At 42.4% G+C, this 16,908-nt stretch overlaps 1 protein-coding gene across 1 annotated transcript in view; it reads left to right on the plus strand.

Annotated features, from left to right (window-relative positions):
* Nucleotides 1-2,545: 2,545 nt before the first annotated feature.
* The window catches only part of ZBTB20 (zinc finger and BTB domain containing 20), a 43,706-nt gene continuing 29,343 nt past the window's right edge, over nt 2,546-16,908 (plus strand). The window contains exons 1-2 of the mRNA XM_024218473.2: nt 2,546-2,610; nt 11,149-11,336. Of these exons, the coding sequence (XP_024074241.2) occupies nt 2,546-2,610; nt 11,149-11,336 (253 nt within the window). The remainder of the gene's footprint in view (nt 2,611-11,148; nt 11,337-16,908) is intronic.

Here is a 16,908-nt window from a genome sequence, read left to right on the forward strand (position 1 = left end):
AAGAAGCTCTGAAGAAAGAAACAATGAAGCTGGCTACGTGTTCTGGGACTTACAATGTTCTTCATGCTCTTCACCCAGAGTGGGTTTTTCAAAAGTACCTAAGGGAGTAAGGCTCCTAAATCCAGTTGACTTTCAATGGGAGTTCAATACCTGATTCCCATGTGTGATTGTGAACAGCCCATCCCCAACATCCTTTCTTCCTGCCACACTTGGTTATGAACCACAGAGTGAGTGTTGGCACACCAATAGAACCAAGGATCTGTTAGTTTAGAGTCCCAAACACCAGAGGCACAACAAATGGCACAGAAAGAAAGAGGTTTCAGAGTAGCAGCCGTGTTAGGCTGTATCCGCAAAAAGAACTGGAGTACTTGTGTGCCACAAGTACTCCTGTTCTTTTTGTAGAAAGAAAGAGGTGTAACAAAATACATATGGCTAACTCTGTCCCTCCTTAGTCTTGACTTATGTGAAACTTCTAGTCAATAGACATTTTGTCTGGCTGAAGAAGGACTGGGGGCCTGATCCTTTGGTCTTTCTGCCTGAAAATCTACTGTGGGAGTTAAACATGCAGATAAACTGTAGGATTGGATCCCCTGTAAGGACTTCAGGATTTGGACTATAGAAAGGTGGGGAGAGGGGCAGAATAAAAGACAGAATGACATGGATGAAATGTACATAGGAAGCAAGGTCGAAATTAATAGAAGGGGAGATAAGGGGTGTATGGAAAACAAGGTAAGCAGGGAGAAGGATTGAAAGGAAATCTTATGCTAAATGTTAGCAATGAAATCTAAAACTATGCACATATTGGGGATCATTACACCCTTGATATTCAACCCTTGATGTTTGTCACTCTGGTCTGTGAACCCTTCAAGCAAATCAGGAGCTGACTCCAAATACAAGTGAAACTCAGTGGTTCTAAATAAGTTTTGTATTGATCTTTCAAATTTGTTTAAATATGAAATTCGAAACAAACTTTAGGGAGGGGTGTGTGCCTACAAAAACTGGAACCTCAGAGAAAATGTGTGCTTGAGCCCCTGCGAAGTGCAACTGCCAAGTGGTGCATCGTGTGTCTGTTTATACAGATCCAGCTTGCCATTAGCCATCATTATTACAAAAGGTGAACATTAAACTGATCTTGAAAGTATACTTCGTGAAATGCAGTATTACAGTGTCATCTAAAATGCACTGAGAGAATACTTAATTGTGTTGGTAGGCACTCATTCCAATGTGTCTGCTATATTGATGAGTGGTTTTGAATATTACTGTGATGAATTTCCTAGCATACATTCTGACCTGCACAGTAATGTTAATTACCTGTGAAATAACAGTGACACTTTGTATCATTTTTGTTCACCTGTGGGTTTGTTTGATTTTGTTGATAAAGCAAATATTCATTTTTCTTCACTGATCCTACTGAAAATCCTGTATTCATGTGAGTAGCACCATTGGCTTCAGTGTGGGCAGGATTGGAGACACTGATGTCCATGGAGCTACTTGCATGAGTAAAGTGAGCAGGATTTAGCTTGTCATCTGCATGTTGGTTTAAGATACACTTCCATCCTCCACAGCCAACTACCAAAGGATTATAATAGTTAGAGAAAGAGAAGTCCTATTAGTCTAGTGATGGATTCAATTGCAAAAGATTTCAAAAATCCCAATATTTTGTAGAGTTCCGATCCAGAGATTTGGTTTAGCCAGTTATAAAAGCAGGAATCATTGCAAAAGTCAGGTCTGGATGCCGAATTCCCCCTTCTACCAAATATCAAGAATGCTTGGTTCTGAAGGGTTTTTTCGGGGCCCATTCTGTATTAGACCGTTGAGTTTACCCCCTCCTCTGGGCAGGATATGGCCTCCAGAGAAGACATTTCAGACATAAAATTGCTACTAAGGTTTGATGTTAGCTGAAAGACTGAGAATAAATTATCTCCCTGGTTGGTTTTTGTCACTAAAGTATCACCCACTGGTGTCCAAGTGAGGAAGTAGGTGGAGTTTCTGCCTTTGGACTGATACACTTTTATTTTAGCCACTGTTTCTGTGATACAAAGAAAGCAGGAGGAGAAAGGCAGGTCCTTTTCCTTCCTTCACCTGTATTTTAGCTTAGAGGCAGCTCTTTCTGTCTTCTCCTCTGAGCAGGGTTAGATGACATGATGGGAAAAATTCTGGTGCCTTTTCTACACTACGGCACCTGCTGTTGCTCAGTGCAGCTGCAGTCATAGCAGGCAACCTGCAAGACCAGGAAGGAATTCTATTGTGTGGCAGTTTGCTGCTTCATTCCCCCATCTTACCTACCCAAAATAGTTTGGATGGTTAGGCCATGGAGACGAGGGACTGGAATCTATCCTCATTTATAGCTGGGGTTGCCCAGATGTAACAGAGGACAGAATTTTGCCCTGCTAGGCCTCACTCTGCCATATAGATGTGGAGAATACTGATTAACTTTGCAGCAAATTCTCTCACTCTTGATAAATTATTAACAATTCCCCCGTCTCCTTTCCTTTTGTTTCTTTCCAGTACAGACACAGCCTCTCTCTGTCCCCTGCCCCAATGAATGTCTGCACTAGGGCCAAGGCTTGGAGTGATTTACCTGAAGAGTGACACCATTTGGAAACCACTGTAAGTAAATTTTATGTCCTACAAAAGACTTCTTGTTTCAGCAGAAAGGAAACAAAAACAAAAACAAAAAACACCCAAAAACCTTCAACACCTGGCCATTGCTGGTGAACACGAGCTAAATTTTACATTACACATTTACCTGGGAAGTAAGTGGTAAAAAACATACCAGTAAAAAAGTTGGTAAGTATTGGCCTCATGTTGTAGTTCAGCAGTGGTTTGACCTCTTGCATCTTCTAGTTGTGCACTGCTCTGGTAGGAGCCCCCTGCCTATTACTCAAGTTTAATGTGGTGTCTTCATGTCTCTCAGTGGAGTTTTGCCCTGTTTTTTATTATATTTCTTTGTCTTTTGTAGAGCTACTAGTCTTATGCGATCAGTGCATATTATTTCTTGTTGCAGTTCCATGCAGTGCAGTTTAGTTTCCCTGCAGCTCATTAAAGTTTTGAGCTGCTCTTGTCAAGTCTCAGTGATTCTTGTAGTTCTGTATAATTCAGGTTGGATCTCTGTGTGTCACTGTAGTTTTGCAGAAGCTTGGTTGGACTATGTGCTTCTCAGTGAAGCTTCCTGATGTTCTCAGTGGGTTTTCTGCTTCTTGTAGTTTCACAGTGTTCTGAAATGATCTCTTACCTGCTGCCCTGGAGGGCATAATCTTATAGTTTTAAACTGTAATGGGCAGAGCTCTGTTCATCTTAATATAGTTTTTTTTTTTTACTGTTCTAGTGAAATTGACTTGATTCTCACTTGTAGCTTCCTGCTTCAATGCACAGGTTTTTGTGCCTCACATGATAGTTTTATCCTGCTCGGGTTGGATCCCAGTGCCATTCTGATCAAGCCTCCCTACCTCCCATCCCAGTTTTGTGTTCTGTTCAGATTTCTCTGTCTCTTGTAACTTTTTATGGTGCTGCTTTCAGAATTCTGTGTATCTTTCCATCTTAGTTTTGTGGTCAGGTATCTGGTCAGACTTCTGTGCTTCTCTCGGGGTTGGTTGGTTGGTTTGTTTTTAACTGAACGTACTCATATCTCTGTCTTCCATAATCAGTTTCTAACCACACATCACATATTGTCAATGTCACATCTGAGAGAGGGTCAGGACTCACAGTGAGAAGCACTGATATCAGGAGTGGCATGAGTATCATACATGCAGGCGGGAGATGAATGTGTAGTAAAACACTCAAAAATATTGCTTAAAAATTCTGAAGAATAGCTTGTTCTCTCTTACATTTTTAAAACAGGAAAGGCCAGATGCCTTGATTTATATATATACTGTGTGCACTAACTATGTTAAAGCCAAATTATGACTCAAAAAGCCAGTGGAATGCTTGCTTGGATACTACAGATGCTGCTCTCAGGGGGCAGTGGCTGGAGGGAGACATTATGCCTCTGTTAGGCATAATACTTGGAATGTGGAGGGCGGAAACTCAGTCAGTAGCAGTCTTTGTTACATCATTAGCAATCCCCTGGCATTGTCCTCCAAGCACTAGCTGGTATTCCAGGGAGCAGGGCTTGACCATGACCCAGCCCATCCAGACATACTCCTTCTAGCAGTGCTAACATATCCTTGACTATGTGGAGGGTCACCTGGAGCCATGTGCCCCCCCCCCCCTCAGATTTCTGCTAGGGTTTATTTGCCCTGCCCTGAACCCCGCTGCATACCACCAAAACCTTTAAATTGTGCCGCCCCCCCCAACTATCAACAGTTATGTGGCATCTCTGCTTGACCCCTTGTGCTTAGGGAGTGCAAATGGTCTTATTATGACTACCTCCTTTACAGATGCACTAGGGAAGGCAGGGCTCATTCTAACCTTTTTGCCACCTCCCGTTCCCAGTGCATTCACACAGGAGCAATCATAATTTGACCATTAAGTAATAATTCAGTTTTGTATTTCTCACTGAAAACCTTTACTCTACAGAATGGGACAGGTACCTGCTCTGTGTTTTCTCTGCTGCCATAGCACCCCAGCCCTTCCCGCAAATAAGTCCCTTGTCTAGAGGCTAGAGAGTTCAGCCTCCACCTTTACCAGCTCACCACCTCCCCATGCTAACAGATGCTGATCTGAAGGGCCCTAGGCATCTTGGTTACCTTTGGGCTCACCTATACCTTGCTCAATTTAGCTGTTTGATAGTGTGTTGTGCTCTGTGATGGGGCTTAAGGAAGTAACTAATAGAAACTCATAAAAAAACCACTCAGCTGCCCTGTCTCATACATTAATCCCAGATCATGCCGGAGTGAAGAGTAACCAGGAGAAATTGAATCCTTTTAATAACCTACATCAGTTGAAATGGGCTTGACATGCTTCTAAAAGTAGAGAACCTCAGACACAGTGCATTTGGGTCCATTTCCAGAACTGGGATTCGGGCTGATGTCTGTTTCAAAGGGCCTCAAATGTTCGCTAGCTGACATGTGGGAAATGCTAGCAGCTGAGCAAACTAAATTGCCTGTCTTTGAGGGAGACCAGACTGAGAGGTTTGCTTGTTGTGACATGTTAATACATCTGGGGGAAATTAATCCCAAACACAGATAATTGTTGTGAGGGAGAAACCTGGGGAGACAACATTTGAAAGAGACTGAGGAGGATTGCTGGACAGCAAATTGCGTGTGAATTTGCAAGGCAATATGGTAGCAAGCAAAGTAAGTACAATTTTGGGTTTGAGAGGCATCCTGAAGCAAGGAGATAGGCCTCCCTACCTGTATAGCTCTGAGTCTACCATACCCAGTCAGTTCTGATCCATTCTGCCTTTAAAATAGACAGACAAAAAAAATCTGTGCTACTCTACATTCAGTGCCTAACATCATGTTGAAGCTGCATTATTGTGAGATGTCAGGCTTCTAGACCTTTATGAAAGAATGCTGCAGTGCTTATATACATAAAAGGGGGAATACTTCGTTACCAAAAAGATATTGGCACTTCGGAGGGATGAGAGGCTGGAGGGACTGATTTACAAGAAAAGTTTGAAAGACCTACTAAATAAGTGCAGTTTGGTTAAGTGATGACTAATACATGGTGGGGACTTGATAACAGTCTATGGATATTTGAAGAGTATACAGCCAAGAAAGAAGGGGAAATATTTTAAGTGGTGAATATCATGAAACACTTCCCAAGAGATGTATCTGGCTGTGGAACAGTCTTCCAAAGGAATTGGGTAGAAGCCTTATTACAAGGGCCATTGAAAACTAGACTGAATGAAACCATACTAAATGAACTCTAAGGAACAATCCTGCATTGGCTAGTTGAGTAAGATAAATGAGTCTTCACCATGTTTAACTTCTAGGATTCTATACATCAGGGCTATCTACCATAGTGTCCTTTTCTCCCAGTGTCTTGGCCCTGTTTTCCTTATAATGAGGGTAAAGATGATGATGATGGTGGTGCCTTGAGTGTTTTCAGATTCAGCTTCAATGACTGGAAGAGCTAATATAATAAACCACAACCACATACAGAGAAAGAGCATGGTCCTCCCTGGGGATCAAACCTGGTACCACCCACACCTGGGGCCTGATTCATAGCTTTATGAAACTGAGTAACTGTTAGCTGGGAGTAAATAGGCTGTTACTAGAAGGAAACATGATCACATGTACTGAAGTAGTGCATTACACTGACACCCACAGGTGAAATTATGATGTGCTACTGCCAAGCACTGTAGCCAGCTCAGAGTAAGAATCTGGGAAGATGTACAAACTGCAATGACGTCGGAATACTCTACAGTCACTTAGAGAAGCTGCCCCTCCCACCAAACCCCAGCCATTGTTGCCTCCTTCTCCCATTGTTTATGCACCAGCCAAATCCAGCTCTTCCATTTCTTTTGACACAGCCAACCAGTGGTCACATTCTGAAGCTACTGACTGAGGTGAGACAGTGCTCCAATTTACCTCCTGGAATAAGGAGATAAGAACACGTTGTGTAATAAACGGTTCAGGATTTGCTGCCTGTCCTTAGCACTGACTATCGGAGTCTAAGCTTGGGGATTGGAGAAATGAGGAGAGGACTGTTCATAAGGCCTCAGTGCCTGCGCTCCTACATAGGTAGTTTCTGATCAAAGTGAGTGCCGAGCCTTTTTTCTAATAAGTTTTCTCTAAATTCTAAGTTGGCTTTGATGTTTCCCTTACTTGAACTTCCCTCCTCCTGCTGCTTCCCGCTCATATGTTTGTTACTCAGATACAGGGAAAGCTCTCTAATCAGTAAGAAAGGAGAGGAGTAATGTTGTGAACACTTATTTCCCTGGTGCTAAACAGCATCATTGCCTCCTTTCCCTTTCCACTGAGTACATGTAGTAGGGCCACAGCATTCTGATTTGGAATGGTTTCTGTTGTGAGGGCCTCCTGATAGTATACTGTCTCCTTTGAGAGCAACGGTAGCAAATAAACCCATTCAGAGAGGAAAGAGATTAGAGATGGGAGTAGAGGATGCTATCCATAATGTCACTGGGGCCACAGCCTATAGTGGACTACATCCACCCTGACTAAATTGGCCTTCAACATTGGTTCTCCACTTGTAAGGTAACTCCCTTCTCTTCATGTGCCAATATATATTTATGCCTGTATCTGTAATTTTCACTCCATGCATCTGAAGAAATGGGTTTTTTACCCACGAAAGCTTATGCACAAATATATCTGTTAGTCTTTAAGGTGCCACCGGACTCCTCGTTGTTTTTTTAGCCTATAGTTAAAACATTTTCTAACCTGCCTCTGTACTTGATTCTGAGTGCTTGTGATGCAAGAGAAGTAGAAATTATTTAGCAACATGGCACTCAGGCTATTTCTTCACTGCAGAATTAACTCAAGTTATCTACACTTGAGTTAACTCCTCTCAAGTTAGCCTAGTCTGAGTGAGAGCAGCCACACTGCAAACTAATACTTGAGCTGCACAGAGTGGTTGGATTAGCAGCACAGAGTGCTAGTGTTAGCAGCTGATGAATTGTGCTAATATGAGCTGTTGCCTATACTCCATGACGGGTCAGCCAACTCGAGTTAAAACCATCAACACACTCGAGTGCAGGATTTGTGTGTGAGGATGGGACATGAGTTAGGGGCAACACTTGAGTTGTAGCTCGGGTTAACTGCAGTGAAGACAAACCCTTAGATGTTGTAAATCTGTTACCAAGGATGGGGATGTTCGTTACGCCATATGTCCAGCCACTCCAACCACCTCGGCCAGGGCCGGCTCCAGGCACCAGCTTCTCAAGCAAGTGCTTGGGGCGGCCGTTCCGGACAGGGGCGGCAGTTCCAGGTATTCGGCGGCAATTCGGCGGACGGTCCCTCACTCCACCTGGGAGTGAAGGACCTCCCGCCGAATTGCCGCCGCAGATCGCGATCGCGGCTTTTTTTTTTTTTTTTTTGGTTTTGGCTGCTTGGGGCGGCCAAAACCCTGGAGCCGGCCCTGACCCCGGCCCCCCAGATCCACTGCTGGCTGAACAAGAACTGGCATTGCCTGAAAGCTTCACAACTAACAATGCTGTGAAAGAGGGGTGTGTGTGTGTGTGTACATGTGCAGAGGGAGGAAGGTACTGGGAATGAGCGGAAGGGGGGCTATTTCTCTACAGGCCCTAGGAAATGTGACAAGAGTTAGCATGTGATAATGTTTGAAGTGCTCTCATGGACAAAAGGTATACTTTCTTTACTCAAGTTTCTAAAATACATTGCTGTGTGGCAATAGATTGTGTGGCTAGAGGTAGATTTTAGCAGCAGAATTGGTATCCAGATTTCAAGCATGCTGGAATTGGGGTGGGGGGGACTGAGATGCTTAATTTATTTTTCAGACCTTTCTCTGTATGAAGTATATTTACAATATTTCAAAACTGTCTGATTTTCATGCAATTTACAGTGATGCAGTTCTAGCCTCAGTTATTCTAATACAAATTTGAGTAACTCAACTGAAGCTAATAGAGTTACTTCAGATTTACTCTGGTGTAAGTAAGATCAGAATTTGGTGCATATTTTCAACATATTTGTAATATATGTTGTTCCCTACCATACAGTGTATGGGACGGAGTATTCTCCACTGCACTAAACCTCTGATTTTGGGAAGGGTGGCTCCCCCAACATAAAATACACTAAAGTTGCCAGCATCACTGGGGTTAACAACAAATCTAACTCAGCCTCGATTCACCTAAAACTCCCATCTAAAACCCTGGACCAGCCTCTTTGGAAACAGAAACATGAGCAGTGGGAAGACCAAAATGTTTTTGTGCTTTTCATCCAATTTGGGAGGTTCAAGCAGAACTGACCAGCACAAGACAGGTGCCTGCAGCCATGTAGTTTTGACCACTGAACCCGGTCACTCGGGTATGAGGAAACCCAGGGTGGTTGGCCTGGATTCTCCATGCCTGTGTGTGTGTGTGTGTGTGTGTGTGTACACACACCCAGTTTTGCTTTGTGTTTCTTCATGCAGTGTCTGCCTTTTCTTTATTTATTTTTCTTTTTCACATTTTCCTTCCTTTTTCTATTGTTTTACTTTGGGTTTGGGTGCTCAGCTTGGTTTTATTGGGGGGGTGTGGGCTGAGGGCAGGCCTGTTTAACTTTTTTCACTTGAGCTTTCATTTTCCGGCTGAGGAGACACTTCATTGGAGTGTGTAATTTTAACACTTACGGCAAAGAATTTAAAAAAAAAAAAAAAGGAGCTTGGCAGACTTAACCTCTGGCATGGTGACCAGGAGGAAGATTCTAGGGAGGTTTTGTCTCACTACAATGTAGCCTGGAGCCAGGTGGTGCTCTGCTGCCCTCTGAAGGTGACCAGCTAGTACTGGCAGCCACCAAGGTTTGACAAGAGCTTCCACATGCTATGCCCTCAGATATGCCAGGCTTATATAATTCTTTTATATAACCGGAGACAATGTTCTCGATTAATGGCAAAGTGGCTTTGCTCTCTGTTGCGTGATAGATGCTCTTTCTTTCTTGTGTGTATCTCTTTCTCTTTTTTCTTTTTTTTTTTTTCTTTTTTTTTTTTGTTTCTTATAATAGGATACCAAAAAAAAGTTTAAAAAAAAAATAAAAAAAAAAAAAAAAAGATAGGCAAGAGGCAGGACTATTTCTCAAAGATATGATTTTGCTGTCTTAATGAGCCTGTATCTTTGCAGGACACGTTGAGTAAGGATTTTGGTGGTGGAGATATAGGAGAAAACTGGTTGTGTTGTTTATTTGCATTTACCAGGGCAATAGGCACTTCAGAAGGGGCTGCTGACATAGCAACCATTCCAGCCATTTAAGGAATTACAGTGATGAATAGTCCGGTGCTCTGTTTGTAGAATGGTTGCTGTGATGTGGGGAAACTGGATAAAACAACAGGAGAACCCTCAGAGCTTCTGTAACACAAATGGAGGGCTCCCTGGGTGAAAAATAATGCATAGCCGTTGTTGTAGAGAAAACATTTTAAGAAGGTTGCTTTCTTCAACAGTTATTTGTGTTTTAAGTGGGCATCATTCTAGGCCAAAGAAGAGCTTTTGAAATCAGGTTTCATTAGGTTGTACCTATGAACAGCAGTAAGTGACACATCCTGCCATCATGGCAGGTAGTACCTGAATTGCTATGTTTACCCCCCGTAACTTTCTGCTCACTTCCATGAGCACTGCACCTGCCTGGATCCAGACATACAGTAGGGCAGCCAGTCTGCTGGCCAAAAGTTACAAGTCATTGCTTCTCCAAGACAATGATTTTGCAAACTAAACACTGCAATTAGAGCTCCAGCTGTAACTTACTTCTATAAAGAGGGAGGTAGCATTTTCTAGAATTTAAAGCACAGAGCTCTGGGCTTTTTTCCTTTCTATGACAGACTTGCTGTATGCCCTTGGGCAAGTCACTTTCCCTCTTCACGCCTCAGTTTTCCCACCTGTAAAATTAGGATAATAATGCTTACCCGCCTCACGTGGGATTTCTGAGGCTTCATTCTGGATGTTTCCAAAGTGCTTTGAGGTCCTGGATGGAGTGCACTAAAGAAGTACAAATATTAGACTTAGTAATTAAAGGCTCTCTTCTTTTAAGGGACGTAGAGGAAGCCAGCATGCAGTGTGGCTATTGCTGGTTGTGTAAGGCTCTAAATCTTATTGCTTCACCTGTATAAATGACCTCTGCCTCTCTAAATTACCCCCTTTCACCATCCTTGCCCCCTGCACCCACAATCTTCTTCACAAAGTACCAGCTTATACTTTCACACTTCTTGAACTGGAAACATCAGTGTTTATTTGTTTTCCAGATACATTTGCTATATATTTCTGTATAACTTTCAATTCAGAGTGATGCAGCCTTGATTAATATTTGTCACATGGAGCTCAGACTGTGTAAAGAACTCAGACAGGTTTTAATTTATATGTAGTCAGTAGGGGCAGAATGGGGAGCTTCTGACTTGGTCTCTGTGCTTTAATGTGGTCTCAGGGCCATTGCATCAGAGTGAAAACAAGGAGCAGCTTGTTTCCAAACAAGAGGCATGGAGTCCTCCCTGCTACCTCCCTTTAAGGAAAAAAAAAAAGCAAGTTATCTTTAACAGATTCTAAAAATGCCTTTACCCAAATACGCAGTTAGTCCCTTCAAAGGTTTCTTTGTTTATTTTCAGGAAGAAACCCAAGACAGCTGAAAACCAGAAGGCGTCTGAGGAGAATGAGATTACTCAGACGGGTGCATGCAGCGCCAAGCCAGGCCTTCCCTGCCTGAACCTTGAAGCTGTTCCGCCTCTGAGCCCAGCCCTCACCCACTCATCACAGTCACCAACAAACCTGCCCGCACACACAGGGTCATCTGATTGTGAGTACACCAATGTACTGACGAGTTGCTGGGAGCTGGTGAAATACCATTCCACACCGTGGACCAGCTTTCCCAGCCTGATGCATGTTGTTTCCATAATGTCATCAGCAAGACCTCATCAGCCTTTCCCTCCTCCTTTTTTTGGTCCATTTATCTTCAGAATATTTTCCAGGAAGTTTTCTGTGATAAAGTCGTGATTATTCAGTCAGCCTAAGAAAGCTGAGAGAGTTGCACAGATCAGGTATGCAGGGCTGGCCCTAATTTCTGTGAAATAATATGTGCATGGCTCCCCACCAGCTCCCTCCCTCCCTAGGACTGGGGTTCCTCATCTTCATGTAGCTGTGTTTCTCCTCATCCCCGCTTGTCTTCTGACTGCAACCCCAACCCCAACCCAGGCCACAATGGAGGACAGCAATTAGGGAATGCAAATCTCTAGCAGACCCCGGGATGCAACAGGGCTTCAGGCAAAGAATCCCCGTGATGCTCTGTGAGGTGGATTGGGTTTAGCATGGTGGGGACCTGGAGGACTCAAGGCCCAGTGCAACCAGATAGGCCAGACGCCTTTGCTGTTGATATGTTTTCAGTGTATTAACTCAAAGATGAGTCAGCACAGATTTCCTGTCCTTTTTAAAATGTTCTTTTCCGTTTCATCCAGGACACCAAAAAAAAAAAAAAAAACCCCCAACCCCAAAATAAGGAAATGAGCAATTGGAACTCGATTTTGAAAAGACAGAAATACATAGCAGATCTTCAATATACTGAAATTTTACAACCATCCCTTCATTGGGTTATGTCAGCTCTCACGTTCACCATTTTTTAAGGGTGGTAGTTTACCTCTTTTGGAGTGGTTTTAAGATATTGTTAAAATGTACAAGGTGGGGGGAAGTAAGACGAGGAAGCCAGCTTCCAAGAACTCAGAAGCCAGCTAAACTTTGCGGAGGTCAATAAAAAGAAAATCTGGGCATGGCAATAAAAATACCAGGTAAAAAGTAAGATATTTTCTTTTTTTTTACTTAAACGACCTGCCTGAGGGCCAATCTTGGAAGCAACCAAGTTATTGGGATAGTTGCTATCCTAATCACTTCAGCGGCAATTCACTCCTGCCACCTTCTGACTTTATTCGTTATGAGCCTCTTCTTGAGATCACAGTTTTAATAGAACCAATAAACAGCATCAGGAGGCTTCCCTAAAGCTGGCCCAGTGACCTGGTAAAGAGAAAGAAGCATGAGACAATGGAAAAGGAAGCACCATACAATTTGGTGCAAAGGAAAATTCTCATCAAATTTGAGATGCCTGTCACTGGCTAAGACTGGGATTTGGGTTTGTTTTGTAAGGTAGTTGAAGCATTAGATCAGTGTACCAGGTATTTGAATCTATTACCGCAGATTACATGAGTCCTTATTTATTTTGGACTCTCTACATGGTTCAGCTTAAGAGCAATTTCCCGAATATAGGTAGCAAATACACCAAGACAGCCAGCTGCACCTCATCTTTAAAAGACAAAGACAAAGAAAGTTTAGGCAGTAGTTTGAATGCTAACGGTGCTGAGGCAAGCAGTTAACAAAAAGTCTGGGCAAAGAGATGTATTATACAATGCTCTCTTAAGGGCCCCATCCTGTGTGGTGAGTGCCTCCTGTGTGGTGCTGTGTGCCATCAACCCCCACTGAAGTCACATTGACTCGGCCCCGTGTAGGATTGGGTCTTAAATGTTACTATTCTTGGGCTTAGACATATTACCAGTGAGAGGAAATTCCTGAAGCAAGGACTTTCAATCTAGAATGCATTGCTTCAAGCTCCCATTGCTTTCCCTGCTGGGAGAGATTAGCTTAAGCATTCCAGGCAAATGCAGGTGGAATGGCAGTTCAGAAGGAGAGGTGGTTTCTAGATAGCTGAGTCCTAGTTCGTGTAGGGCTTTGCAGATAGCAACCAGTACCTTGAATTCCCTTGGAGTTATACCAGACGTTAGAGTTCTAAATACCTCATGGTGTACATGCGGATGTTGGTGTGAAGAGTTGTGAAATTTGAAGAGTTTGGGTGTAAATTGCAGACACAGGCTAAGAGTCTCCACTGAAAATCTGGCCCTATATGTTCAGAAATAGTTACAAGGAAGCAATGAGGCTATTGTCAGATGGTGCACAGATTCCACACACTTTCCTAATCACCAAAAGAGCAAATGGTAACGGTTAGTAGGGGCCAAAACCTAAGGCCATACTCCACTTTCTACTTGGACAAAACTCCCCTTGACTGCGATGCGTGTATAGTGAATAAGGACTTCAGAACATGGCCCCATGTGAATAGGCTAGGCTTTCAAGAGTGTAGATAACACAGGAGCTGTTCAAACATCAGTGACTATATAGACCTATGTTTTGGGAGTGCCAAAAGATAAGAACATTCCGGCAGAAAATTTCAACAGATGCTTAAGGATATAATAAAAATAAAGCTTCATTCAATCTTAGCAGATGTGTCTAAACTCATAGGAATCCCACAGGAATGGTGCAGCTGAATCTCTTTGTGTCTATTGATAGTTAAAAGTGTTATTCTTAGACATTGAAAGGGCAAAGACGGCCCATCTATGAAGGAATTTGTTCCAGATAAGGGAAAGACAACACCTTAGCAAAGAGTTTCCATGGGACTGAGGAGCAGGTTGGATGATTATTGAAAAAAATGGGTGGTATGGGGTTTATGATTTAAGAGGACACAGAAAAGGGGGCTGGCCTGAAGGTAAATTGTCACAGTGAACGTAAGTCCAAGCAGGAAAGTAAGACAAGATAAAGAAGAAACACGGAACAGCAGTAGTAAGTGGAGGGGATGAAGGGATGCAGAGGTCATTTATGTTTAATTGGGGGCCAAGACAGTTCTTGCATATAGAAAGGAATGCACTTTTTAATCTCTGGCGATGGGCCTGAACCACAACCCTCTGTCCGTAAACCCCCACATTTCGTGCCTGTCCAGATCCAGACGTGGGCTTCACCGCATTGCAGACCAGGACAGAAGCATTGAGCCAGATTCTATTTGCATTTTTCTGTTAGTAAAATCTGACTTTCTTATTTTGATGGCTGTTTGCCTTTTAAACTTTAAGGGAAAGGAAGAGAGAGGGAGGCAAATACCCTTCGGGATTCCTAAACTCCACAGGGCACTGAGGTAGGGGGGAAGGAAACTCAGGATGATATTTTTCCTGAGCAATCAATAAGGGTCTATACACCTTCCTTGTGACTCAGTGGGGCTGTTTTGCCTAGTGCTAGTGTTGGGTTCTGTGAAGTTGCAGATTAGTGGAATTTTGTCATTTCCAGTTTTTATGTTTTAATTTTTATATGTCCCCTCTCTGAGGTTCTGTAGTAGGAACAAGGTGGATGTGTATCCTCCTGTCTCCTTCTCCTGGGCTTCACTGCTCAACCCTCCTATGGACTGCACTGGGACCTTAGAGCTCAGCACAGCACAGGGGAGATGCTGGGACACATGGTTAGAATGCACCTCAGGAGGGCCCCTGTCCTGTTCCCATTGAACTCCAGGGGAAAACTCCTGTTGACTTCCTTGGGTGCAGGGTCAGACAGCGTGTTCACATTAACAGTTATCTCATCTATATTTTTGTTAAACTGCATGTGATATGGAATGGTATTTCAGTTACATAATCAATGGGTAAATTTTCAAAAGCACTTAAGTGACTTGGGCTCCTAAGTTCCATTGGTGCGTAAGTCAATGGCACTTTGGATTGTAAGTCATTTAGGTGCATTTGAAAACTATATGTAATGACCTTAATTGCTAATTTCCTTTTTAAGTGACATTAATGTTAAGCTGATGAAGTGTTATCAGGTCTCATGATATTTGGTGCTTTTCTTAAAGCCCCAGCTCCTGGAGTGAAATGATTACATGAGAATCTCAGCTTTCCTTTTTTGAAAGAAAAAAAAGAGTTTCTAGCCCCCGTGGTTGCAGAGAAAAGCTTGAAAACGTGTCCCCAGTGTATCCTAAAGGTTCAAAAACCAGAAGGCAAAGAAAAAGGGCCAGGATTGTATTTATATATTTATTTATTTATTTATTACTCCCATGATTTTTGGACACTTGGGATTGGCAGTACTGTGATGCTTTTGTTTGTGAATCATATTACACTCCCCTAGATACGTTATAGCTATCCACTAACATTTCCCAACTATTTTCCTGACTCTAGTCTAAAGTAAAATGTGCTGGTCTCTCTAATTCTCAAGATCACCCATTAGTATCACTCTTTAAAGGTGAGTCACCCTGTAATCCCTCAATTACATACTTGTATTAGTAGCTCAGCAACTTCATTCATAGTTCCTTGATGAATGCCATCCATTACAGTTTAATTTCTTAAAATATTCTATTACCCCCTCCTTTATTTATTTATTTATTTACTTATTTATTTGCTTGTTTGTTTATTTATTTTATAATGTTCTCCTGGAAGGTGCCATCACCTTCATACCCTGAGATCATTTTCCTTGCCCCATCATTCTCCATGCTGAAAACCAATGCTAAAAAATCACATAGATTGTGAAATTGCTGTATCCTCTTTGATTACCCTACCTTTTTTGTGCACCGGTGGCCTACCTAATCCACTAAGTCTCTTGTCTATTTAATCCGTCTGTCCATGCTATCTAAGGTATTTCTTAGGCACCAGTCATTGCCTTGTGACCTTCTTCTTTCTGATGTATTTAAAGAATTTGTTATTACAGTACTTTCTTTATACCTTCAGCTATTTTTCTTAAAATTTCCTCTTCACTTCCTTAATCTCCATGTTACATCTTGCCTGATACAGTTTATGCTCTGTTCTATTAGCATCACTTAGGCATGATTTCCATGTTTGGAAGGAAACTTTTTCAGCCTTAATAAACTCTTGTGCCTTGTTACTTAACCATCCTGGTGTTATTCCACTTCCTTTTTCGGTTGTTGCTGTTGTCCTGGGATATGCATATTGATCCTAATAAAGGATTTTTAAGGCCACCTCCCTGCTGATTTTATGGATTTTAATTTCTTATCTTTTCCTTTCAGGCTCTTTCAAACTAATTTCTTCAGTTTTCTTAATAATCCTCCTCCTTGAAGTTGTATGTCAGAGCCTACCTTGTGATATGATCCTCCTGCAAGGGTGTCAAACTTAATAATATTCTGGTCGCTGCAATTTGATGGCTTAACTACACATATTTCCTGAGCCACCTCCTACTCAGGTGCATGAAGACTTTTTGTTAAGAGTAGCTCCTTCCTAGTGTGCTCCAGAATGAGCTGTCTCACACAACAATTATATGTCAGCAATTCCCACCCTTTTGAAAGGTGAGTCTCCCATCAAGAAAATGAAAAGTAATCACACCCCTTTCAGCACTGTCACGTGTTGTTAAAGGACTACTCATCTGAAGGTACACATCTTCCATGCCCCTCCTGGCTAGTCATTTGCACTCCTTTAGGATGTGCAACCCACACTTTAGGAAACATTGATTTAAGGGATCGAGGAATTATTAACCAGACCATGTCCTGTTACCCAACTACTTTGTGTAACCAAAGTTTACAATTATTGGTAGGGTAGATTTTGTTGCCATTCTGTTCTCTCATCATTCCAACTTAGGAA

Source organism: Terrapene carolina, unplaced genomic scaffold (assembly GCF_002925995.2).
Source record: "Terrapene carolina triunguis isolate 2854851 unplaced genomic scaffold, T_m_triunguis-2.0 Scaffold242, whole genome shotgun sequence".
NCBI lineage: Eukaryota > Metazoa > Chordata > Testudines > Emydidae > Terrapene > Terrapene triunguis.